Raw genomic sequence first — 25,112 nt, 5'->3', positions numbered from 1 at the left:
GGTTATACGGTGCGGATGGTGTGGGCTGGTATGAATCTTGCCCTTAGATTAACAAAGTCCTTTCCTTGTATTGTCCATCTCCTCTGGGCACAGTTTCTCTAACTGAGGTCTGGAGGAGGGGAATAGAGGGAGGACCCAGTGCACACCCATTCTAAAGTTCTTTATAGTGCCCATGTCTCCTGCGGAGCCCGTCTATATCCCATGGTCCTTTACGGAGTCCCCAGCATCCTCTAAGGACTAGGAGAAAAAGATTTACTGGTAGGTTTAAAATCTTATTTTTTGGATTAGGGCCTGAAACACCACCTGGTGTAGTGTCCACTCCTCCAGGTGAATGTCTTGATGGCTGAGGTAATCTGTTTCCCAATTCTCCACTACTGGGATAAATACCGCAGACAGAACCACCTGATTTTTTTCTGACCACTGCAGTATCTGAGAGACTTCTCGCATTGCCAAGCGACTGCGAATCCCGCCTTGCCTGTTGATATACGCCACCGCTGTTGCATTGTCCGACTGAGCTCGAACAGGATGGAGACGAAGGTGAGATTCTGCCATCAGCGCATTGAAAATAGCTCTTGAGTTCAAATGCATTTATTGGTAATCTGCTCTCCTATGTCGACCATTTCCTTGAAAATGATAATCTGACACTACTGCACCCCATCCCCTGAGAATTGCATCTGTCGACAGGACAATCCAGTCCCAAATCCCGAAGTGGCAACCCACTAGCAGATTGTTCAGCTGGAGCCACCAGAGAAGTGACAACAGTGTAAGGAGATATAAGTGGACTTGCCGGTGCAGTTGAAGATGGAATCCGATCACTGAGACAGTAGGTCCAACTGAAACGTCCTTGAGTGGTAACGACCTAGTTGTAAGTAGTGATGAGCGGATTCGGTTTTACTCGGTTTTACTCGGTTCTCAAAACCGAATCTTATTGGCTCACTGATGTCACGTGTTTTGGATAGCCAATAAGATTCGGTTTTGAGAACCGAGTAAAACCGAATCCGCTCATCACTAGTTGTAAGGTCTCGAAGGCTGCCACCATCTTCCCTAAATGACGGATGCAAAGGTGTACAGATTACCCATTTCGGTTTTAGGACTAACTGAACCATCTGACGAATGTCCTGCGCTTTGCCGATTGGCAAGAACACTCTGTTGCTTCGTGTCTAGAATTAAACCCAGAAATCGAAGACATTGAGATGGTATCCGTTGTGACTTGCCAAAATTGATTATCCAGCCGTGACGAATGAGAGTATGGTACGTTAAGCATGCATGCTCTGAAAGCGCGGTCTCTACTAAAGTAGGTCTAAGCTATGTTCCCGCCTCCGTGTTAATGGACTTTAGCGTGGACTCAATTCTGCGGTCCGAAGCATCTTTGAGTGAAGTGGCTCCTGGTACCAGAAGGGTAGTCGTCTTGGACAAACGTGACACCGAAGCATACACAGGCGGAGGTGTTTCCCACTTACTCGTCATAGACTGAAACGGATAGTGAGAAAGGAACTTCTTTGGCATTTGGAAACGTTCGTCTGGATGTTTCCATGCAATAGCCAGGTGATCATGAAGTTGTTGAGAAAATGAACAACCATGGTAACCTGTTCCTCAAAAACTGGAACTCGTTGGTTTCAGGAATCTGTTCCTCTGGAAAATTTAGGACCCTCTTCACCGCCAGAATTAGCGCTACTACTCCATGACCACTGTCACTGGTATCCTGAATTGATTCATCTGGAAGTTCTTCTCATTCACCCTTCTCCATGTCTTCTTGCAATTGTTCAGTGTCTGATTCATCAAACTGAAGAATAGCCGGAAGCGGTCGCTTCTGTCTTTGTGAAGAAAACGGAGAAGGTTCCTGGGTGGGCTTGACAGACTAAACTAAAACAAACACAAGACTCTGCATAGATTGTGTTAAATTTTTGTCCGAGGCTGGTTCTGTGTTACGGGACTCAACCAACTCTGCCGATTAAAGCTGTAATAGAACCAGCCAGAGACGACGCCCAGGCTGGGGTGTCAATAGCCTCATCGGCCTTATCTGCCTCTACTGTGTAACATTGTTCGCACAAGGAGGAATTACCGTGCGAATCAGACAATGTAAACTTAGTTCTGCACTGAGAACATGAAAAGAGCTTCTGAGAAACTTTTGTGCCTGACCTGCCAGCCATGTTTAAACACAGCCACACAGGTAAAGAACTTGTGTGTGTCTGCGTGTATATGTGTGTGTATATGTGTGTGTGTGTGTGTGTATATTATATATATTTATTACACACACACACTAACTAGAGAGAAATTATAGTGGATAGAGAGAGACGCATAAAGGGGTATAGCAGTGGCTTTGGTGAGCCCTGGTAACCCTGTTTGGTCTGTAGAAAAAAAAAATGCCCATTAAACTATTGGAGCAAGCTCCATTGTGACCAGTTCCCTCTGGCACGTTTTTCAAACTGGGGAATGGTGGGTAGTAGAGGGGGAGGAGTCTCACACATTCTATTATTTAGATGTGCCAGTTTCCACTAGCTAAACCCTCACTACCCAGTGTAAGCTCCAGTGTCCCCTAGTGGAATGAAAGAGAAATTAAACCTTGCAAGGTATGCAAGTATAAAATATCTGGTAAATTTCCTAGTGCTATAGCCACTCATTAATTATTTTTTTTCTTTTTATCCCCCTCTTTGCAGCAATACATTTAGTATTTTACACTTTAAGCACATACCGAAGAGCCTTCACACAGCTATTGGAAGCTGCTACAGCAATATAATAATTTCACCCAGGGTGGCAGAAAAAAATAACATATGCCAACCTTATCTCTACAATATTAATAGAAAGTGAGAGACGTTACACCCTTTATAGAGAAACCCTTACCTTGTCTTTGATATTTTTTAAACATTATTTGAATAAAAGTTAGTTTAACTATTTCAACTATCCAAAGTGTGCCGCCCACAAAGAGGTTATCTGTTTTCTTTCTGCTCTCTTGCAGTAAAGTACTTGTCCTAATAATTTAATTCGTCTTTTTCCTCGGAGGAGCACCACAACATATTGATACTTATTAAAGGTATCAGAAACTACAGTCATTTCTTACGGTTGGGTACCTACATTTTCAGAAAACAATCTGTGCAGGTCACTCACTTTTCCACAGTCACATTTATGCTGGAAAGTTACACTACATCAGGGTTTGGGTGATCCTAGAAAAATATTCAGGGTTTTTAGATTTAAATATAACTAAAAAGACATGCATATAATCTCTGCATTTACCAAATGCATTATTATTATTGCAGTAATACACAGAATGGAAGTGGCTCAATCAATTTATTGGTCCATCACAGGTGCTTGCAAGGACGGGTTAATCTAGACAAGAAAATAGGACAAATTCCCCCAGCACTCTGCAATGGGACAGCAAAAGACACTTGCGTCCTACATAATGATAAAAAAAAAAATATGCAGGGGACTCCATTACACAGATTTGCAAATATGACCAGTCACCAGCCTTGTCAAGGTGCCTCTCTTCAGGTGGTCCTACGTGACCTAATAGCCATCGAAGTATCTAGGGTTGCCCCAGGTGAGTTTGCTTATTGTATATTGGCAATGTGTAACTGTGTCCTCTGCATTTTATTGTGTAGGATGCAAGTCTTTCGCTGGCCCATTGCAGAGTGCTGGGGGAATTTTTTTTTTAGTTCACATTACTAAGGCTATTATAGTTACTTATAACTGTTCTCTGTATTAAAAAGCATTAATGACTTGTGTAAGTTGCTTAGGGGGGAATTCAGTTAGAGGCGCCAATTTACCACGTTATCACCCAGGGCTATTCAGTTAGAGCTCTTTAATATCACCCGGTAAATTACAGTGTTAATGGGCGTTAACCCGTAGAATCAAGGTCAAGTTCCTGGACATATTTGTTAGCACGGCTGTGGTACCCATAAACAGGCTATTTATCAGCATGCTTAGGTTCAAAAAAAGATCCCTGTTTGCAGTCTGCGGGCTTGCCTCCGGGGCTAGTTAAATACAGTATCCCTGCTGCTTCAATTAGCCAGCAGTAAATTATCGTGTCTAACTAAATTGCCCAGATTAGCGTGTATTACACTTTTTAATATAGAGTTTAGTTCAAAGTAGCTGTAATAGCAATTAGTGTCCGATTCAGAGTGGCATCCCCATGGAACTAAATATGCTATTTACCCATATCTGGAGATGTATAGATGAGTACAATCACACCGCCCATATGCTTTGATTCATAACAGTCATATCTCTGCATGGTATGCAGTCATGTTCCTGACTGTCGGGATCCCGGCATTCAGGATACAGGCGCTGGAATACCAACACCTGGTGACATACCGGCAGTCATAATCCCGCCCGGAATAGTCACTCGGGTTGTGGTCCACGCCACCCCCCTAGGTGGAATAGAACACCGGGCCCGAAGCGTGGCAAGCGCAGCGAGCCCGCAATGGGACACGCTGCACTTGCCACCAGTATTTTCCGGCTGTGGGGATCCAGGCGTCGGTCTCCTGACCACTGGGATATCCTACTTGAGCCCCTTTGCACTTGCACCGCCCATATCGGTGTGAAATCAGATGGATTTCTGAGCATGCACAGTTTAGCATAGTCCGCAATTCTGTCTACACACCCAGTGTAAGTTTGGTCTACCTGCAAATGCCCCGTTACCACCATTTACGCCTTTCAGTTGCAAGAGGAGATGCATTGCCTGTATAGGGTTGGGATTTGGTGACCGGCAGTCGGGATTTCGGCAGTCAGCATACAGACGCCGGGATCGCGGCCGTCATAATGCTGGCAGGAGGGTGAGTGCAACAAAGCCCCTTGCGGGCTCGCCGGCTCTCTGCCCTCACCACAGGTTCTATTCCCACTCTATGGGTTTTGTGGACGCCCATGAGTGGGAATAGTCCTGGTCCCCCGCCGGCATTCTGGCATCCGGGATCCCGGCGTCTGTATTATTATTATTTCTCTAACGTCCTAAGTGGATGCTGGGGACTCCGTAAGGACCATGGGGATTAGCGGCTCCGCAGGAGACTGGGCACAACTATAAAGAAAGCTTTTAGACTACTGGTGTGCACTGGCTCCTCCCACTAGGACCCTCCTCCAGACCTCAGTTAGATTCTTGTGCCCGGCCGAGCTGGATGCATACTAGGGGCTCTCCTGAGCACCTAGAAAGAAAGTATATTTAGGTTTTTTATTTTCAGTGAGATCTACTGGCAACAGACTCACTGCAGCGAGGGACTAAGGGGAGAAGAAGCGAACCTACCTAACAGGTGGTAGTTTGGGCTTCTTAGGCTACTGGACACCATTAGTTCCAGAGGGATCGACCGCAGGACCCGACCTTGGTGTTCGTTCCCGGAGCCGCGCCGCCGTCCCCCTTACAGAGCCAGAAGCACGAAGAAGGTCCGGAAAATCGGCGGCAGAAGACTTCGGTCTTCACCAAGGTAGCGCACAGCACTGCAGCTGTGCGCCATTGCTCCTCATGTACACCTCACACTTCGGTCACTGATGGGTGCAGGGCGCTGGGGGGGGGGGGGGGCGCCCTGAGGGCAATAAATAACACCTTGGCTGGCAAAATATACATCATATATAGTCCCAGAGGCTATATAGATGTAAAATTACCCCTGCCAGTTTCACAGAAAAAGCGGGAGAAAGTCCGCCGAAAAGGGGGCGGGGCTTCTCCCTCAGCACACTGGCGCCATTTTTCCCTCACAGTTCCGCTGGAAGGAAGCTCCCTGACTCTCCCCTGCAGTCTGAGAATACTACAGAAGGGTAAAAAAGAGAGGGGGGGCACTAAATTTAGGCGCAGTATAGATATATATATATATATATATATATATATATATAAAAAAGCAGCTATAGGGAAAACACTCATTGATAGTGGGATCCCAGTGTTATATAGCGCTCTGGTGTGTGCTGGCATACTCTCTCTCTGTCTCCCCAAAGGGCTTTGTGGGGTCCTGTCCTCTGTCAGAGCATTCCCTGTGTGTTTGCGGTGTGTCGGTACGGCTGTTTCGACATGTTTGATGAGGAGGCTTATGTGGAGGCGGAGCAGATGCCTGTAAATGTGATGTCACCCCCTGCGGGGTCGACACCTGAGTGGATGGTGCTGTGGAAGGAATTACGTGATAGTGTCGACTCCTTACATAAAAGGTTTGACGACATACCTAATGTGGGACAGCCGGCTTCTCAGCCTGTGCCTGCCCAGGCGTCTCAAAAACCATCAGGGGCTCTAAAACGCCCGCTACCTCAGATGGTTGACACAGATGTCGACACGGATACTGACTCCAGTGTCGACGACGAAGAGACTAATGTAACTTCCAGTAGGGCCACATGTTACATGATTGAGGCAATGAAAAATGTGTTGCACATTTCTGATGTTTCCCCCGGTACCACAAAAAAGGGTATAATGTTTGGAGAGAAAAAACTACCAGTAGCTTTTCCTCCATCTGAAGAGTTAAATGAAGTGTGTGAAGAAGCGTGGGCTTCCCCTGATAAAAAGCTGGTAATTTCTAAGAGGTTACTAATGGCGTACCCTTTCCCGCCAGAGGATAGGTCACGTTGGGAAACATCCCCTAGGGTGGATAAAGCGCTCACACGCTTATCAAAGAAGGTGGCACTACCGTCTCCGGATACGGCCGCCCTGAAGGAATCTGCTGATAGAAAGCAGGAGGCTATCCTGAAATCTATATATACACACACAGGTGTGATACTGAGACCGGCTATAGCTTCAGCTTGGATGTGCAGCGCTGCTGCTGCGTGGTCAGATTCCCTGTCAGAAAATATAGATACCCTAGACAGGGACACTATTTTGCTAAACGTAGAGCATATAAAAGACGCACTTTTATACACGAGGGATGCACAGAGGGATATTTGCCGGCTGGCATCCAAAATTAGTGCAATGTCCATTTCTGCCAGGAGAGGGTTATGGACTCGGCAGTGGACAGGTGATGCAGATTCCAAACGACACATGGAAGTTCTGCCTTATAAGGGTGAGGAATTGTTCGGGGATGGTCTCTTGGACCTCGTTTCCACAGCAACAGCTGGGAAGTCTACATTTTTACCCCATGTTCCCTCACAACCAAAGAAAGCACCGTATTATCAGGTACAGTCCTTTCGGCCCAATAGGGGCAAGCGGGTTAAAGGCGCGTCCTTTCTGCCCAGAGGCAGAGGTAGAGGGAAAAAGCTGCAGCATACAGCCAGTTCCCAGGAGCAAAAGTCCTCCCCCGCTTCCTCTAAGTCCACAGCATGACGCTGGGGCTCCACAGGCGGAGCCAGGTACGGTGGGGGCACGTCTCAAAAATTTCAGCAATCAGTGGGCTCGCTCACGGGTGGATCCCTGGATCCTTCAAATAGTATCTCCGGGGTACAAACTGGAATTCGAGACGTCTCCCCCCCGCCGTTTCCTCAAATCTGCCTTGCCAACCACTCCCTCAGGCAGGGAGGCAGTGTTACAGGCAATTCAAAAGCTATATTCACAACAAGTGATAGTAAAGGTGCCCCTACTTCAACAAGGAAGGGGTTACTATTCCACAATGTTTGTGGTACCGAAACCGGACGGTTCGGTGAGACCCATTTTAAATTTGAAATCCTTGAACACATATATAAAAAAATTCAAGTTCAAGATGGAATCGCTCAGGGCGGTTATTGCAAGCCTGGACGAGGGAGATTACATGGTATCGCTGGACATCAAGGATGCTTACCTACATGTCCCCATTTACTATCCTCACCGGGAGTAACTCATGTTTGTGGTACAAGATTGTCATTACCAATTCCAGACGTTGCCGTTCGGTCTCTCCACGGCTCCGAGGGTCTTTACCAAGGTAATGGCGGAAATGATGATACTCCTTCGAAGAAAGGGAGTTTTAATTATCCCGTACTTGGACGATCTCCTGATAAAGGCGAGGTCCAGAGAGCAGTTGTTGGTAGGGGTAGCACTATCTCGGGAAGTGCTACAACAGCACGGCTGCATTCTAAACATTCCAAAGTCACAGCTGGTCCCTACGACACGCCTGCTGTTCCTAGGGATGGTTCTGAACACAGAACAGAGAAAAGTGTTTCTCCCGGAGGAGAAGGCCAAGGAGCTGTCATCTCTAGTCAGAGGCCTCCTAAAACCAAAACAGGTGTCGGTGCATCACTGCATACGGATCCTGGGAAAAATGGTAGCTTCCTACGAAGCGATTCCATTCGGCAGGTTTCATGCAAGAACCTTTCAGTGGGACCTGTTGGACAAGTGTTCCGGATCGCATTCGCAGATGCATCGTCTGATAACCCTGTCTCCAAGGACAAGGGTGTCTCTGCTGTGGTGGCTGCAGAGTGCTCATCTTCAAGAGGGCCGCAGATTCGGCATACAGGACTGGGTCCTGGTGACCACGGATGCCAGCCTTCGAGGCTGGGGAGCAGTCACACAGGGAAGAAACTTCCAAGGACTATGGTCAAGTCAGGAGACTTCCCTGCACATAAATATTCTGGAACTAAAAGCCATTTACAATGCCCTAAGTCAGGCAAAACCCCTGCTTCAAAACCAGCCGGTACTGATCCAGTCAGAAAACATCACGGCGGTCGCCCATGTAAATCGACAGGGCGGCACGAGAAGCAGGACGGCGTTGGCAGAAGCCACAAGGATTCTCCGATGGGCGGAAAATCACGTGTTAGCACTGTCAGCAGTGTTCATTCCGGGAGTGGACAACTGGGAAGCAGACTTCCTCAGCAGGCACGACCTCCACCCGGGAGAGTGGGGACTTCATCCAGAAGTCTTTCAAATGATTGTAAACCAGTGGGAAAAACCACAGGTGGACATGATGGCGTCCCGCCTAAACAAAAAGCTAGAAAAATATTGCGCCAGGTCAAGAGACCCGCAGGCGATAGCTGTGGACGCTCTGGTAACCCCGTGGGTGTACCGATCGGTTTGTGTTCCCTCCTCTTCCTCTCATACCAAAGGTACTGAGGATAATAAGGAGAAGAGGAGTAAGAACTATACTCATTGTTCCGGATTGGCCAAGAAGAGCGTGGTATCCGGAACTTCAAGAAATGATGTCAGAGGACCCATGGCCTCTACCGCTCAGACAGGACCTGCTGCAGCAGGGGCCCTGTCTGTTCCAAGACTTACCGCGGCTGCGTTTGACGGCATGGCGGTTGAACACCGGATCCTGAAGGAAAATGGCATTCCGGAGGAAGTCATTCCTACGCTGATAAAAGCTAGGAAAGAAGTAACCGCGAACCATTATCACCGCATATGGCGAAAATATGTTGCGTGGTGTGAGGCCAGGAAGGCCCCAACGGAAGAATTTCAGCTGGGCCGGTTCCTGCACTTCCTACAGTCAGGGGTGACTATGGGCCTTAAATTGGGTTACATTAAGGTCCAGATTTCGGCTCTATCGATTTTCTTCCAGAGAGAATTGGCTTCATTACCTGAAGTTCAGACTTTTGTTAAGGGAGTGCTGCATATTCAGCCCCCTTTTGTGCCTCCAGTGGCACCTTGGGATCTCAACGTGGTGTTGGATTTCCTAAAGTCACATTGGTTTGAGCCACTGAAAACCGTGGATTTGAAATATCTCACGTGGAAAGTGGTCATGTTGTTGGCCTTGGCTTCGGCCAGGCGTGTTTCAGAATTGGCGGCTTTGTCATGTAAAAGCCCTTATCTGATTTTCCATATGGATAGGGCAGAATTGAGGACTCGTCCCCAGTTTCTCCCCAAAGTGGTATCGGCTTTTCATCTGAACCAACCTATCGTGGTGCCTGCGGCTACAAATGACTTGGAGGCTTCCAAGTTGTTGGATGTAGTCAGGGCCCTAAAAATTTGTTTCCAGGACAGCTGGAGTCAGGAAGACTGACTCGCTCTTTATCCTGTATGCGCCCAACAAGTTGGGTGCACCTGCTTCTAAGCAGACTATTGCTCGCTGGATCTGTAGTACGATTCAGCTTGCACATTCTGCGGCTGGACTGCCGCATCCTAAATCAGTAAAAGCCCATTCCACGAGGAAAGTGGGCTCTTCTTGGGCGGCTGCCCGAGGGGTCTCGGCTCTTCAACTTTGCCGAGCTGCTACTTGGTCAGGGGCAAACACGTTTGCAAAATTCTACAAATTTGATATCCTGGCTGAGGAGGACCTTGAGTTCTCTTATTCGGTGCTGCAGAGTCATCCGCACTCTCCCGCCCGTTTGGGAGCTTTGGTATAATCCCCATGGTCCTTACGGAGTCCCCAGCATCCACTTAGGACGTTAGAGAAAATAAGAATTTACTCACCGGTAATTCTATTTCTCATAGTCCGTAGTGGATGCTGGGCGCCCATCCCAAGTGCGGATTGTCTGCAATACTTGCATATAGTTATTGCTTAACTAAAGGGTTATTGTTGAGCTATCTGTTGAGAGGCTCAGTTGTTCTCATGCTGTTAACTGGGTATTGTATCACGAGTTATACGGTGTGATTGGTGTGGCTGGTATGAGTCTTACCCGGGATTCAAAATCCTTCCTAATTGTGTCAGCTCTTCCGGGCACAGTATCCTAACTGAGGTCTGGAGGAGGGTCTTAGTGGGAGGAGCCAGTGCACACCAGTAGTCTAAAAGCTTTCTTTATAGTTGTGCCCAGTCTCCTGCGGAGCCGCTAATCCCCATGGTCCTTATGGAGTCCCCAGCATCCACTACGGACTATGAGAAATAGAATTACCGGTGAGTAAATTCTTATTTTTTATTATTATTATTGTTATTATTATTACATTTTACTTATAAGGCGCCACAAGTGGTTCGCAGCGCCGTACAAAGGACAGTACTGGGAGACAAAACTTAGCATTACAGTAAATAAATAACAGAAATAGAGTACAGGTAACATAGAGCACCACACATTCTCAAGACATAATACAGCTTAGATGTAAATATTAAGGGAGTGATCATCGTACTACTAGGGGCTGGTGGCCATAGATGGTCGTTGAGTAGGGGAGAGCTGCGAGTGAAATGTGTCAAGACGAGGGCTTAGATAACAAGAGGAAAGAGGGTCCTGCTCTGAAGAGCTAACAATCTAGTGGGGAGGGGCGACAGACAAATGAAAAGAGGTGCAGGCAAGCGGGAGGTAGCCTGATGGCAGTATGCAAGCAAAGCTGAGATGTTCACAGCATGAGGCAGGGGGGTGGAGGCGCGGCCTCAGGACCGGGTTATGCATCGGGAGGGTATGCTTTGATGAATAGGTGGGTTTTTAGTGCCCGCTTGAAGCTTTGCATGGTCGGGGAGAGTCTAATGGAGTGGGGGAGTGCGTTCCACTGAAGGGGTGCAGCACGGGCATAGTCTTGAACACGAGCATGGGAAGCAGTAACCAGGGCGGTGGAGAGGCGACGGTCATTGGTCGACCATAGGGGGCGGGAGGGAGTATGAAGGGAGAGGAGGTTGGAGATGTATTGTGACCGCCAGTATTATAAATACATCCCCCTGTATACGGGTGCACTTAGCTACAGTGCAAAAACACACTGGATCTGTCCACAAAACAGACATGCGTGCAGCTCTTCATCAGGCCTTTATTGTGCAGAGGGTTTATCCACACTATCTTTTTTAACCAGATCTTTTTATTTGTTGTGCAGATCCTCTGCGGGAAGGAGATCCCACGTTGGGTGAACCGGTTAGCCTACTTTAGTTCTTGTGTACCTTTTCTACAAAGTTGTCTACCTAGGGAATGGTTGACGCCTGCTGCCCTTCAATCCAGTGTAAGCCAGGAGCTGCAAGAAGAGCTGGAAGAAGCTGAAGATGCAGCTGCTACAGCCTCCTGCTCCACAACAGCAATGCCCAGACCTGGGCGACACACCAAGCTATAAGAAAATATTTATGGGGAACTTCAATTACATTCTTTTGTTTTCAAATAAGTGTTTATATTTGATCTCCAGCAACTGACACTTTGGTTCTGCAGTGGACCTATTTTCCTTCTATTCAAGTATTTAAGCTCAGGATCATGGTTGTATTTGGAAGAATCCACATGATGGTATGATGCAGTTCCCTGTGCACTCAATCTAGCCACCACCGCTAATTACTTTCTTAACATGTCTTGCATACATTTCTAAATTATTCGTATTATTTTCTCTCCTTCCTGGTATACAAAATCGTTTTTTTGCCTGCCACTGACAAAGAAAGGTCTCCCTTGATCACCAGACTGAACGGTAAGGTCCTTTACCTCAACTGTGCAATCCAGTAGCACCTATATGCAGCACATACTCTTCAGGAGTGTTTTCCTGTTTTTCATAGAAGTACATACATTTTATGGGAGGTTCTTGGGATTTTCCTTGGTGCAAGAAGACTTGGTCATCAGTAACTCACATGACCGGGAAGTGACATGCTGCACTTTGGTCGTTTACATTCTTTATAGCCACTGACCACCTATGTATTGATACAGTGTAACATTTTGGTTTCCCATCTGTTAACTGACAAAAATGGAAACCGTCTTATGTAAACCAATTGTATCTGAATGAAGATGTTTATTTGAGACCCCACCAGCTTCATGAAATGTTTTATGTCTTCATATATATTGTAGGATGATATATAAATGACCTTTTAATTTATTGAAAGAGCTGCTTTAATACATGTTTGTACCAAGGACTAATGGTTGGAACAATCTTTGGTTCATGCCTTTGTCCTACTAACGTCACAGTTTAGGTGCTGGTATGCAAATCATGTAGTCACCGTGTCTCTGCCTTGCAGGTGTTCAAGTTATTACTTGACATGACAGAGATGCTGTTTTACAACTACAAGTGGTTCAGTGGCATCTAACAACAAGTACTGTTCACTTTCTATTAGATCAGGGATTTTGCATGGTGTTTTATACCAAGGTCGTCTTAAATGATGTTTTTAATAGATTTTTTTTCTCTCTAGTGCTTTGTGTAGTTTTACTGGTGTAATAGATATGCCAGTCTGTCCACAGAAGGTAGCCCACTACAGTTACTCTTTCATGCATAAAAGCAGGTGTCTCCAGCCATAGCCCTCTGCAGACTTTTCAATCTGTTAGGTTTGTTTATTTTAATCCATTCAAGTCTCTGCTTTTTGTAACAGGGATGTAGTTGATATACTGTCTGTCGGGATCCCGATGCCGGAATCCCAACAGCCGGTAAATTGCCGGTGGTCTGAATACTGGCCGCTCCCGGTATTCCCACTCAGGTGGTGGGTCCACGCCACCACCTGAGGCAGAAAAGAAAGCGCTTCGCTCGTCAATGTGCCTGAAGTGTGGCGAGCGCAGCAAGCCTGCAAGGAGACTTGCTGCGCTCGCAACCGTTATTGCAGCTGGCGTGTTGCCGCCGTCGGGAGATCTTACTGAACCCATGTAACATGCAGGGATTACACATCGTCAACAAAGAGCCAGACACAAATTTGAAATATTCGTAAGCAATGCATTGAGAAGTAGATTGGAATTACCCAATTTGGATCGCCCCTTTTTTTAAAAAAAATTTTTTCCTTTTATAGGGAAAGATTTATGAAGCTTCCGTACAAGATAAAAGTAAATTAGGGAAATGTTGTTTTGGGTTCCTCACTTCCTACTACTTGTTATACATTCATTTTTAACTGCCTCCCTCTCATGCATGCCATGTGTGCTTTCTAAGGAGATACTGTTCAGTCACATGATACCGCCCAGTTTCATGATGTATTCACATGTACATACATATTTTTTTCTTCTACCCCTTTTAGATGCATTTATGTATTTCAAGTCATTGACTACAATGAACTAATTATTACCATTAGTAAGCATGTTATGCATATTTATATATGAATGCAAATAGCACAGCACATATCTGTGTGGAAGAATAGGGATGTGTATGTAATTTGGGTGTGTTTCACATATAGTCCTATTTTCAGCACAGAAAACTTCAGTAAGATTATGTGGCAAGAGCACTTTGGCATTCGCAAATATATGCTCAGTTTGAGAAGACGTCCGATATTTGTGCAGTTTACAAAAAGTCTGGATACATCATTCTTCCACCATGCAGCATTATGAGTAGGGTGGAATAGCTATTATCTGGCCTCGCCACTTGCAAAAGATACATTCTTAATCACTTACCGTATGGGGACAGTTGTTATAAAAGTGGCAGGGCAGCCTGAAAATGCATGCACTAGGGGGCACAATTTTATTTTAGGTTTTATTTTTTTACGTGCCGATCGCGCCCAGACATACCAGATTTAGCAGCGTTAAACCAGACCAATGTACTGGGCATGGCACAAAAAGTGCCATTTTGGCACCCAAACAGGTCACTTTGCACATTTCTTCTCACCAGCACAGGGGGCTCTGAGAAAAAATGTCTGCACCCGTAGCATGTGCTTCCACACGGCAGCACAATTGAATTGCTGCTGGCCGGCGCCCTCTTGTGGCAGACACCCATTAAACATTTTAAACACCACCCCCCCTTCCTCCCCAGTTAGGTGCTCCTTATTTATAGTCACAGGAAAGTTTGGGTCTTCCACTCACTATAGGGTCTGTAATGCTGGGTCACCCTAAAAAGGCATTTTCTCTGCTCTTTTGCTTATATGCAGGCCCGGGCCATGCTCTGAAGAGCCAAGTGGTGGCCTCCCTACAAATGTTTCTATGGCTGTGCCAAGTTCTTTCCCTGACTATACCTATGACAGGTTAAGTTATGTACTAGTTTCTTGTTCTCAATACAGCTCCCATCAGTTTATGCCATGATTGACAGCCTGAAAAAAAAAAAAAAAAAACATTCTGCAATGAATTCACACAATCTTTATTGCTATCTGAATTAAACAGATGTGCATATCACTTATGTCCCTATTTAAATCTCTCCGATAACTATAGTTTTAGTGTTGGACAAATTAATAAATTGCTATGTGGTATACAGGGTCACTGCTTGCTTTAGATGATTTATATTCTCCTCCACATCCTTAGGCTGGGTACATTCCTGTCGGATATGTTGGTGGAACGTCTGACCGAACAGTCGATCATAAGTATAAACATTTACTGATCGGCTGCTCGTTACGTCGGTCCCTGTCATGCAGCTGGGTGGGCATTTGAATTTGCACGCCCAGCTGTGACACTGCAGCAAGTGTACTGTACACACAGCACGGTGTGCAAGCTGTGCTGCAGGGCCACCGCGATATGGCTGTGAACAACGTAATTCACAAGCATATTGCTGGTACGCACAAACTGATGCACCCACGATATATATCTGCCATTCAATTGAACGCCAGATATATTGGCCAATGTGTACCCAGCATAATCCTCTGGGGTAAAGATACACAAACACTTGTCTGATTCGTATAACAATATAGGGAATTCTCGCTAGAAGTACTGTATCTACCTCACTTAAGGTGTCGTTAAAATATGGAAGACCCTTAGCACAGATGTGGGCACTATCTGCTGCAAATGGGTACCTAGTATTTATTACACTGGATATGTGGTCCTGACGGCCAGATACACAATACAGTATATTAGGAATCCTATTTTTGTTTGGGTTTCCAACAATGGTAAATGCACATTTGGATTCCCAGCTACTAAAAGGTTATGCACTCCAGCCTTAGTCTATAAATGAGATTATGGAATCTTAAACTGTTACCCTTTTTTTTTTTAGAAGTTAAATTTAAGAAGTTTCCTATAAATATAAAATGGTAGCTGCTCAATTTAATAATAATCTTCAGATGCATGAAAGGAAGGGGTTATTCTAAACAAGAAACAGAAAAATAAAGTTTCCCCCAGCACACAAAAACATATCAGCAATAAGACTTGAGCATTGCATGATAATAGAAATTTCAGATATCCTAGTTACATATGTTTGCAAAGATATGGTTAAGTCACCAGGCCTCGGCAAGGCTTCTCTGATACTGGTGGTCCCTAACACTATACATGCAAATATACCCCAGACTGGGTGCTATTATCATGTAGCATCAGGGACCACCAGTATCAGAGAAGCCTTTTCTATTATCATGTAGTGTTCAAGTCCTGTTGCTGATATGTTTTGGTGTGAATGGGGGGAAACATTTTTGTTTATTTTCCTATACATGTTAGAATTTGTAAGTTGTTATATATATATATATATATATATATATATATATCCACACACCACTCGGCGGCACTCCGGACAAATAAATGAAGACTACAAAGTCATCTTGGATTAAATCGACGTTTCAGTGCTCGGCGGCACTTTTATCAAGATTATCAGACAGCATAAGAAACCATTGTGTATACACCATATATATAGCATCAGTGAAACCACACATTGCACGTCAGGTCCCACCCCACTACCAATCAATGTGGTGTCGGGCGTGGCGTGCAGGCAGCTGAATCAAGTTCACAATTACAAGAAATGCACATTATAAACAACACAGTGATCAAAAATGTATAAATCACAGAACTCACACATACATGTGAAAAAACATCTAGATAAAAAAGGTGAAAAAATGACCATATTAAAAACCAACAACAAGCACTAGACTTTTTAGAACAAGTATTTCCTCATGTAGCTATATACAAAAGTAGCTACATATCCAACAGAACGGAATGCCTGTGCTAATAAACACTCCATAGTCTAAGACAATTCCTTACCTGGAGATAGCTTATAAAGTAACATGCTGTGTGTCCATCTATACTAATGTATTAAAGATGCAACAATCTTATTATCACAAGAAACAGTGTAACCCTAGTGATTCATTTAACCCTCGAGGGGAAAGTGTACCAAGCCTTTCAATCCACTGTGTCTCCCGCTGTAAGAGCAGTTTTTTTCTATCACCTCCTCTGCTAAGGACAGGAATATGATCGATCATTCTATATTTAATTGCTGTTAAGCTATGTTTAGCAGTAGCATAGTGGCGAGCTAAAGGCTGATCACTAGTGCCTTTGAGAATTGCGGCTTTAATCGCCGATCTATGAAGTGCCATTCTCTCTTTAAATTGGCGCTCCGTTTTCCCCACATATTGTAAAGAGCAAGGGCAAGTGATCACATAAATCACATATTGGCTTGAACAGGTAAGGTGGTGTCTAATGAAAAACTTTTTTCCAGAATAGGGATGATTGAATACAGCACCTGTTTGTAAAAAGCCACACGTCGTGCAGTTCGGGCAACGAAAACAGCCATGTTTAGGGGATCCCCAAAAGGTTGTGCCCCGTACTGTATCACCTCCCATACCTGTAATATCCGTCCGAACCAGAAAGTTTTTAAGATTCTTGCCCCTGCGATAACAAGGCATTAATGAAGAATCAGACAGATTTAAATCCCTGTCAGTCTGGACAAGAGGCCAAAGTTTCTTGGCAGTTTTAGTCACAAAAGGACTTAAATGAGTATATGTGTTGGGCCACGCAAAGGGTTTAGTGGCCTTAGTTGCCTTCTTATTGCCCACTAGTAGCTTATCAATAGGTACTGCTAAAGCTTTACGTTTCATTAACTCAAGGTTCTTGGGACAATAACCTCTCTCCAAGAATTTTTTATACATTAGATCAACCTGCATCAGAGCTTCAGTTCTATTGCTGGAAATACGTAACACCCTTAAAAATTGACTATAAGGCAAAGAATCTTTTAACGCCTTAGGGTGTGCACTAGAAGCCAACAAAAGATTATTTCTGTCAGTAGATTTAGTAAATAATGACGTATCCAAAACGTCACCCTTTCTTGTGATGGTTACATCAAGATAATTGACTGTATCTCTGCTAATCTGGTAAGTAAATTTAACAGGGCTGTTAGACTGGTTATGTTCTTCCATTAAAGCCACAAATTCACATTCCAAACCCTGCCACAAAATGAGCACGTCATCTATATAGCGAAAATATGCAAATATTTTACTAGCAACTGTAGGGTTGGTGAAAAATACATCCTGCTCGATCATAAACATAAAAGAATTTGCTAGCGACGGAGCCACTGAGGACCCCATCGCCACACCGGATGTCTGCAGGTAATATTTCCCATCAAAATAGAAATAATTTTTGGATAAAATCATTTCTAACAAAGACATAAATAACTCTATATCTGGACCCACATATTTCACATTATTAGCCAGCAGCAACCTCACAGCCAACAGCCCCTGTGTATGGGGAATACATGTGTATAAATTACATACATCAACAGAAATAAGCAACAAATCAGTAGGTAATGAGGGTAACTTTCTCAACGACATAAGCAATGACGTGGTATCTTTCAGAAAAGTAGGTTTAGATTGAATTAGTGGCTGCAGAAAACCATCTAAATAAACTGATACCGGCTGGAAGATCGATCCCCGTGCAGATATAATAGGTCGCCCCGGTGGTCTAGTGGGGTGCTTATGCACCTTAGGCAACGTGTATAGAATCGGTTTGATGGGACAGGTAGTCACTAAACAATTCCTAACTTGGTCAGAAATTAAATTCTCTTTTACAGCATTGTCCAAGACAGAATCCAGTTCTTTCTTGAATATAGCCGTCGGGTCCTGCGTCAACAATTTGTAAGTGTCAGTGTCCGACAGTTGTCGGTAGATCTCAGCCCGATATGACGAAAGGTCCTGTATGACAATAGAACCACCTTTGTCCGACTGACGAATGATGATGTCATCATAGGAGGAAAGTGTTTTTAGAGCCAATTTTTCATTTTTATGTAAATTCCAATAATTAGGTTTAAACGCTCCTGGATTACTCATTACCTCATGGTTAAGTAACCTGGTAAATGTCTTTAAAGATGGATTATTACTGATGGGGTCAAATTTAGAGCGTGTTCTGAATGTCATAAGGTGGGGTGGTAACATACTTGCTTCAGAAGAACAAGTCATTTTACCAAAGTGTTCTTTAAGTTTAATATTTCTGTTAAGTTTAAACAGATCAACCTTCCATTGCAAATTGTCAAAAGGAGTAGTGGGGACGAAGGATAAACCTTTCTGCAGAACGTTCATTTCATCTTCAGAAAATGAACGTGACGATAAATTAAAAATTAAGTCCTGCGTTTGACTGGTGGCTTTTTGTTGTTTGTTCTTCCCCTGCCGCGTGTTTTGCCTGCCGCGGCGGGTGTATCCCCATTTGGGTTTTGGAGTTGAGCTCTCGTCTGCATCCCTAAAGGGAGACGTCTGGAAAAAGCCCCTTCATTATAGGAATCACTATCGCTCCCAGTCGTGGCTAAATCTGACTGGAATTTATTACCCCTTTTGGTGAAGCGTTTTCTAAAATGTGGTTTGCTTCGCTCATCCCCATAAGACCCTGTTAGCCAACCATAGACCCTCTGTTGATCATAGTCCAAATCGACTTTAACACGTTTCTCCTTTTTATATTTAATAAGATCTTGTTTATAATTCTCAACATCTTTCTCCAATTTATTGATCCAATCACCATCCTTATCACCAGAAAGTTTCTCTAAATGTGCCTCTTCAAAGATTTTAATTTAAGCTATCTCCAGGTAAGGAATTGTCTTAGACTATGGAGTGTTTATTAGCACAGGCATTCCGTTCTGTTGGATATGTAGCTACTTTTGTATATAGCTACATGAGGAAATACTTGTTCTAAAAAGTCTAGTGCTTGTTGTTGGTTTTTAATATGGTCATTTTTTCACCTTTTTTATCTAGATGTTTTTTCACATGTATGTGTGAGTTCTGTGATTTATACATTTTTGATCACTGTGTTGTTTATAATGTGCATTTCTTGTAATTGTGAACTTGATTCAGCTGCCTGCACGCCACGCCCGACACCACATTGATTGGTAGTGGGGTGGGACCTGACGTGCAATGTGTGGTTTCACTGATGCTATATATATGGTGTATACACAATGGTTTCTTATGCTGTCTGATAATCTTGATAAAAGTGCCGCCGAGCACTGAAACGTCGATTTAATCCAAGATGACTTTGTAGTCTTCATTTATTTGTCCGGAGTGCCGCCGAGTGGTGTGTGGATATTGTGGGCCGTTGCAACACGGCCGTCACGGAGGGCACCTGGCAAGTTTCTACACTGGGACAATAGGAGTGCCGGATCTGGTGGATGTATATATATATATATATATATATATATATATATATACATACACAAAACAAGTTGTATAGATCAGTGCGCTTATCTTTAACTCTGTAGTCCCGTGCGCAGTTCAACAGGTATCACAATTGGGGAAAGTGAATTCAAAGTCTCACTTTATATGCCCTGATACGTAATCCACAGGGAAATAATGAAAATCCAGACTATTTAGTCCTCTGTCAACACCCTCCACCCTCCACTCCTCTTGGCCGGTGCTCAGTTCTTCAAAAATGCCGTAAGGTACATATGGCAACAAAGGTTCTGTGAAAGTAGAGGAGAAGAACAAGCTTATTACAAGGTGTGCTCTACACACGCAGATAAAAAAAAAGTGTGCCAAATAGTAGCTTTTATCAAGGCCTGTCAGTCTCCTTTTTCGTAGCTTCTTACCACCTGCATGGTTGTGTCTATGACTATGTTACCTTCGTGATCAGGTCCTGATCACGAAGGTAACATAGTCATAGACAACCATAAAGGTGGTGAGAAGCTACGAAAAAAGATACCGATAGGCCTTGATACAAGCTACTATTTGGTACACAATTTTTTATCTGCGTGTGTAGAGCACACCTTGTAATAACTTACTACACCATAAGGCGCTTGTTCTTCGCCTCTACATATACATATATATACATATATATATGTGTGTGTGTGTAATATTTGTTCACATGTCTTAACTACAAAGTGTTTTTCTTCTTTTTGCTATGTCTGGTGCTAAAGGGGAGGGGTAGGATGCAGTTGTACCTAGTGTCACTGTGATAAGTGTATGCCCAGGGCTGCTGCAGGGATTCTCCGACCTGTTCTAGTTAGCCGGTGGAGTTAAATTTATATGACTATAATGCAAAATCAGAGGCGACTTTTAATTTTAGATCGTCAGATACAAGCGTGTGTATAGTAAACTTACAGCCACAAGGTGTTGCTTGGTAATAAAGTTCTTTAAGAAACCCACATTTACACTATCCAGCAGTAGCCTGCTGCATTTAAACCTGTTTGAATATAATCATTTGCCATATTTGCACCGTTGCAGATTGGTAATAATGCAGTATTGGACATTTATTACAGGGTCATGTTTTTAGTATTTTTCTTTTAAAAGCTTTACATATTCTGCACTAATCCCATATTCTGCATAAAATGTATTGTCTCTTCTGGGATATAAATGTTTGGTCCCAGAAGCCCTTCTGCATATCCTGATATGTTTGGATTAGTCTACCACTTGAAAACTACTTGGTCACATGTCACTTTGCCTATAATCAGATCCTAAAATGGCACATGTTGATGAATATATAGCTTCACATTGTAGTTATGTGTCGGTCCACTCCAACCTGTGTTAATGCAGTATACTGTAGCTTGTGTATGTGTTCACCATGGGATAAATGCACAAGTATTTCATATTATACACCACCGGGTGACACCTCTGTTACTGTGGCTAATATAGTAAGCCTTGCTTAAACATTGCTGAAATATAAGGGGAAGCTTATTGATGAGAAGTACAGAATGAATGGTGCTCAGGGGAGTACGGGGTCTGCGTGCTTATACCTTTTGCAATGTGAGTGGAAGTGTAGGCTATGTTGGCATTCATGTGATCACCCCTCTGATTATTTGTCTTCCCCAGATGTCTCCATGGTTACATAAAATGTGCCTCATTAGCATTGTGAAACATTATTACAGCAGGTGATTATCTTCAAAGGGTAACACCCACATAAGTCATTTTATTTCCTCTCCAGCATACATTGTTTTGTCTATTTTGCTAATGTCAGCAAACACTTAAGAGCACGGTCATATGCTGCCTGTAATGCGCATAAAAGCCATCTGATGTGCAGCCATGCGTGTTGCTTTCCCACTTCTGGCAAAACCAGATGCTTTGCTGAAGATATACCTTTTTTTTTTGTCTTGTTTTCACACCAGCTTAAGGGATATTTGCTTGTCCCCAATCAGTTTAGATGTACATATCTCACTGTGCTCACTAGCTATCCCTGACCCTCTATAATGAGCTACAGTACATTTCTGAAACTAGTAGGATAATGTTCTATCAGTGTAGCAATTATATGGGATGGATAGTGAGTATTTTGGAGACTCTTGTTGCTGACCAGTGCCAGGACTCTTGTGCGCTCTAGTGTATGAGGATAGTGGGAATTGGTAAGTGTGTGGGTAATTGTTGCCACTTGTTACAGGTGAAGGGAATGAAAGGAGATTTTAGAGGTGTTAGCCTTCAATTATACCCTGTTCACATTGCCATTGCCAGGTCACACACGGGAATTGGATACAGGTCTTTCCCGGGTGTGATTCGGCATTGAACCTGTGCAATGTGAATGGGGTGGCGCTGGTGATGACATCAGGTCTAGCACTGCTTCTCCCTTCACACTGCGCCTGACCCGGTAATTTCCCGGAAGTAACCCTCCTTTATTCCCGGGTTGAATTACCGGGTCAGGCGACCAGGGAATTCAGCAGTGACCCGTTCACACTGCACTGCAACTCGTGTCAACCCGGCTAAAAACCTGGTCGATACCGGGTTTCTGGTGCAGTGTGAATGGGGTATTACGGACTATAGCAGCTTCCATTGCATTTATTGTATCTTCAGCAATTCACATTAGCTACATGTCTGACACCTACTCTAATATGGTTTTGTAATGTGTTATTGATTGCCTCCAACTGGTTCCTGTATGAACTGATCAGCCATGGCCTTTTCTTTTAAATTGAAGGATATTGGGATTCACCTGTTTGATCAACCTGTTCACTGTTTCTTTTGGTTGGTGACCAAACATATATGTAGCATCTATTTATTTCAGACTTGTATTATACCTCCCAAGCACAAGAAAACAAGCCAGTGTGTGTGTAAACGTATAACACCACTTTAGCCTTCATATTCAAGTGTGTTCATTTTTTTTTTTTTTTTGCTGTACCTTTTGCACATAACCATTTTCACGTTTTGAGATGTTTTACCCCAGGTTGGCAGATCTGTATTTATTTGTAGTAGCTAAACCTTACTTAGAGGAAATAAAAACCTTGGGTTATTTTTTACGTCAGCTTGGTTAGTTGTGCGAAATGAACAAATCAGCCAAGCTGGGCTATGAAAGTGTATTTTTAGCAAATCACCTCAGAGTTGGGTGGAAGAGCATAAAAAAAGAAAAAACATGTTGCAGTGCAAGCTGGGCTTATTTAAGGTGTGCAGAGATCTATAGGTGGCAATGGCATTGGCATAGCTTAATGTTCAATTTCAATGTAAAAACAAAGCTACCTATATATGTTCACTGCATATAAAAGTCATCCGTATTTTCACTGCCTTCAAAAAATGGTGCATTTGCAACCCTTGTATGTCAACATGGCTGATTCCAGGAGCAAACTGCACCTTTTATTTTCCTCTTGTACCTAACTGAATAAGGACCCTAGTTTGTTCAGTGAGTAATAAGGTGTATATAATGTTGTTTCAGTTGTAGAATTATGTCCCCAGTGCCATTGGATTGATCCCACCAATATCTTGGCGTATATACAGTATGGGAATTTTAGATTCACAAACATCTGGACCAGCACCAGTTCCCTACCTCTACCCCACTTTTTATGGGGGAAAATTCATACTTCGTAATCTCTGCAAATACAAACTTTAATTTTAACTTTGAACAGTTACAAATGAGCTGATGACTGACCCCCTTGTAGAATAGAATACTTTATTGAAGTCATCTTTCATTGTATGTCTGTGGCTATGATATGTCATTTTAAACTTAGATGACCTGTTTCCATTTTATGGCCAAGCAGTTAGGTGATAATATTCTGCAGTTGTAAAGTTTCACATCCTTTCCCATAACCAGATTAAAATAAATTTTTTAAAAAATTTTTTAACAAAAATCCACGAGTCCTGGTCGAGATTTGGCCACGAAAGAAACAAAAGATTATGAGGTCGTTTCTCAAGGCTTTATTTTGCTCCTCAGGTGACACCTACAGGTCAACTTTAAGGGTTGGAACCAGACTTGTGTGGATTTGTCATTTGGTGTTCTATGAAATAGCAATGACTGCCACTAAGCGCATTTGTGTTTAAATGTATAAACCCTGCCTTGAACATTGGTTCCTTCTGCTGATTTTCTGGGGTTCAACTTGCAGGTATAAAAACCGCATTATAACCTTTTGACAATCAATCTTTCCTGTTGTAATGACAGTGCAAGTTATTTTAGTTTAATGTTTTTGCATAAATATTTGAAGGTTTGTTTTTTTACTGTTTTTTTTTTTGTATGTTTTTCATGTAACCATCCAGACAGCTTTTATGGTTATATTTTGGTTTCCAGGCTTTATAAAGTCCTAATGTTTAATTTGTTGCATGACTGTCACAAACTGGGTAAGCAGACACGGACAGTCTTAAAGGTTGGATTTCTGTACATTGGAAATGTGAAGTATATATTGTTGTTGTGGACTAAAGGTGTGTACACACGGTGAGATTCGGGCTAACCCTGATTCTCACTGTGCGATAGGGACTAGGTTGGTATCGCAAGCCTAGATGACTGTGCTTGCGATACTATGTACGATTTTGGCTAAGTGTGAATTTTGACTATACTTTTATACTAGATAGTCAAAATTGACTTGCCTGCACAGTCTGTCTAGACTTGCGATACCGACCTCACAGGATCGCGCATCAGTATCGTATCGGGATCGTAAGGTGACTTTCACCTTGTGATCTGCACTAACCTTTTCTTGCGATTTTGAATATAAAGTCAAAACCGAGAAAGAAAAAAATCTTACTGTGTGTACACACCTTAAGCATTGTGTTTCTGCTAATTTCATAATTAATGTTTTTGGGCGCTGCCTAAGTAACTGCGAGTTTCTTTTAGGCAGAAAAGATGTGGTGCAATATGAGTTATAGAGGTTTATGCTTGCTAACTAGACAATCGGATGTATCAAGTTTTCCTAGTCTTGCAGCCATTTGTTTTTATTTTTTGATAAGTTATGAAAGCCAAAATGATTGCAGTATTATTGTTCTCTAACAAGTAAATGAAGTGTTAGGGGCAAATGTAATAGGGTGCTGGAGTTTGTGCAAGAATGACCGTGTTTTTAAAGCCGCAATCATGTACAAAGCAAAACCAGCCTGATTTTGCCTTGTAAATGATTGCCACCTTAAAAAAAAACACAAATTCCCGCACCTCCAGCTTCTCGCATCCTATTACATTTACCCCCTAGTGTGGTATCACAAATATGCATTTTTAGACTGCCCTTAACCATGTTGGCTTAGTTCCTGATGCAAAAAAAATTTTAGGAC

At 43.4% G+C, this 25,112-nt stretch overlaps 1 protein-coding gene across 1 annotated transcript in view; it reads left to right on the top strand.

Annotated features, from left to right (window-relative positions):
• The window catches only part of DESI2 (desumoylating isopeptidase 2), a 279,466-nt gene extending 263,478 nt beyond the window's left edge, over window positions 1-15,988 (top strand). Inside the window, exon 5 of the mRNA XM_063917815.1 lies at window positions 11,525-15,988. Within this exon, the coding sequence (XP_063773885.1) occupies window positions 11,525-11,755 (231 nt within the window). The 3' untranslated portion in view covers window positions 11,756-15,988. The remainder of the gene's footprint in view (window positions 1-11,524) is intronic.
• Window positions 15,989-25,112: the final 9,124 nt, after the last annotated feature.

This window comes from Pseudophryne corroboree, chromosome 4, assembly GCF_028390025.1.
Source record: "Pseudophryne corroboree isolate aPseCor3 chromosome 4, aPseCor3.hap2, whole genome shotgun sequence".
Lineage (NCBI taxonomy): Eukaryota > Metazoa > Chordata > Amphibia > Anura > Myobatrachidae > Pseudophryne > Pseudophryne corroboree.
Note: the sequence above shows the minus strand (reverse complement) of the source record. Positions and strands in the feature narration are given on the sequence as shown.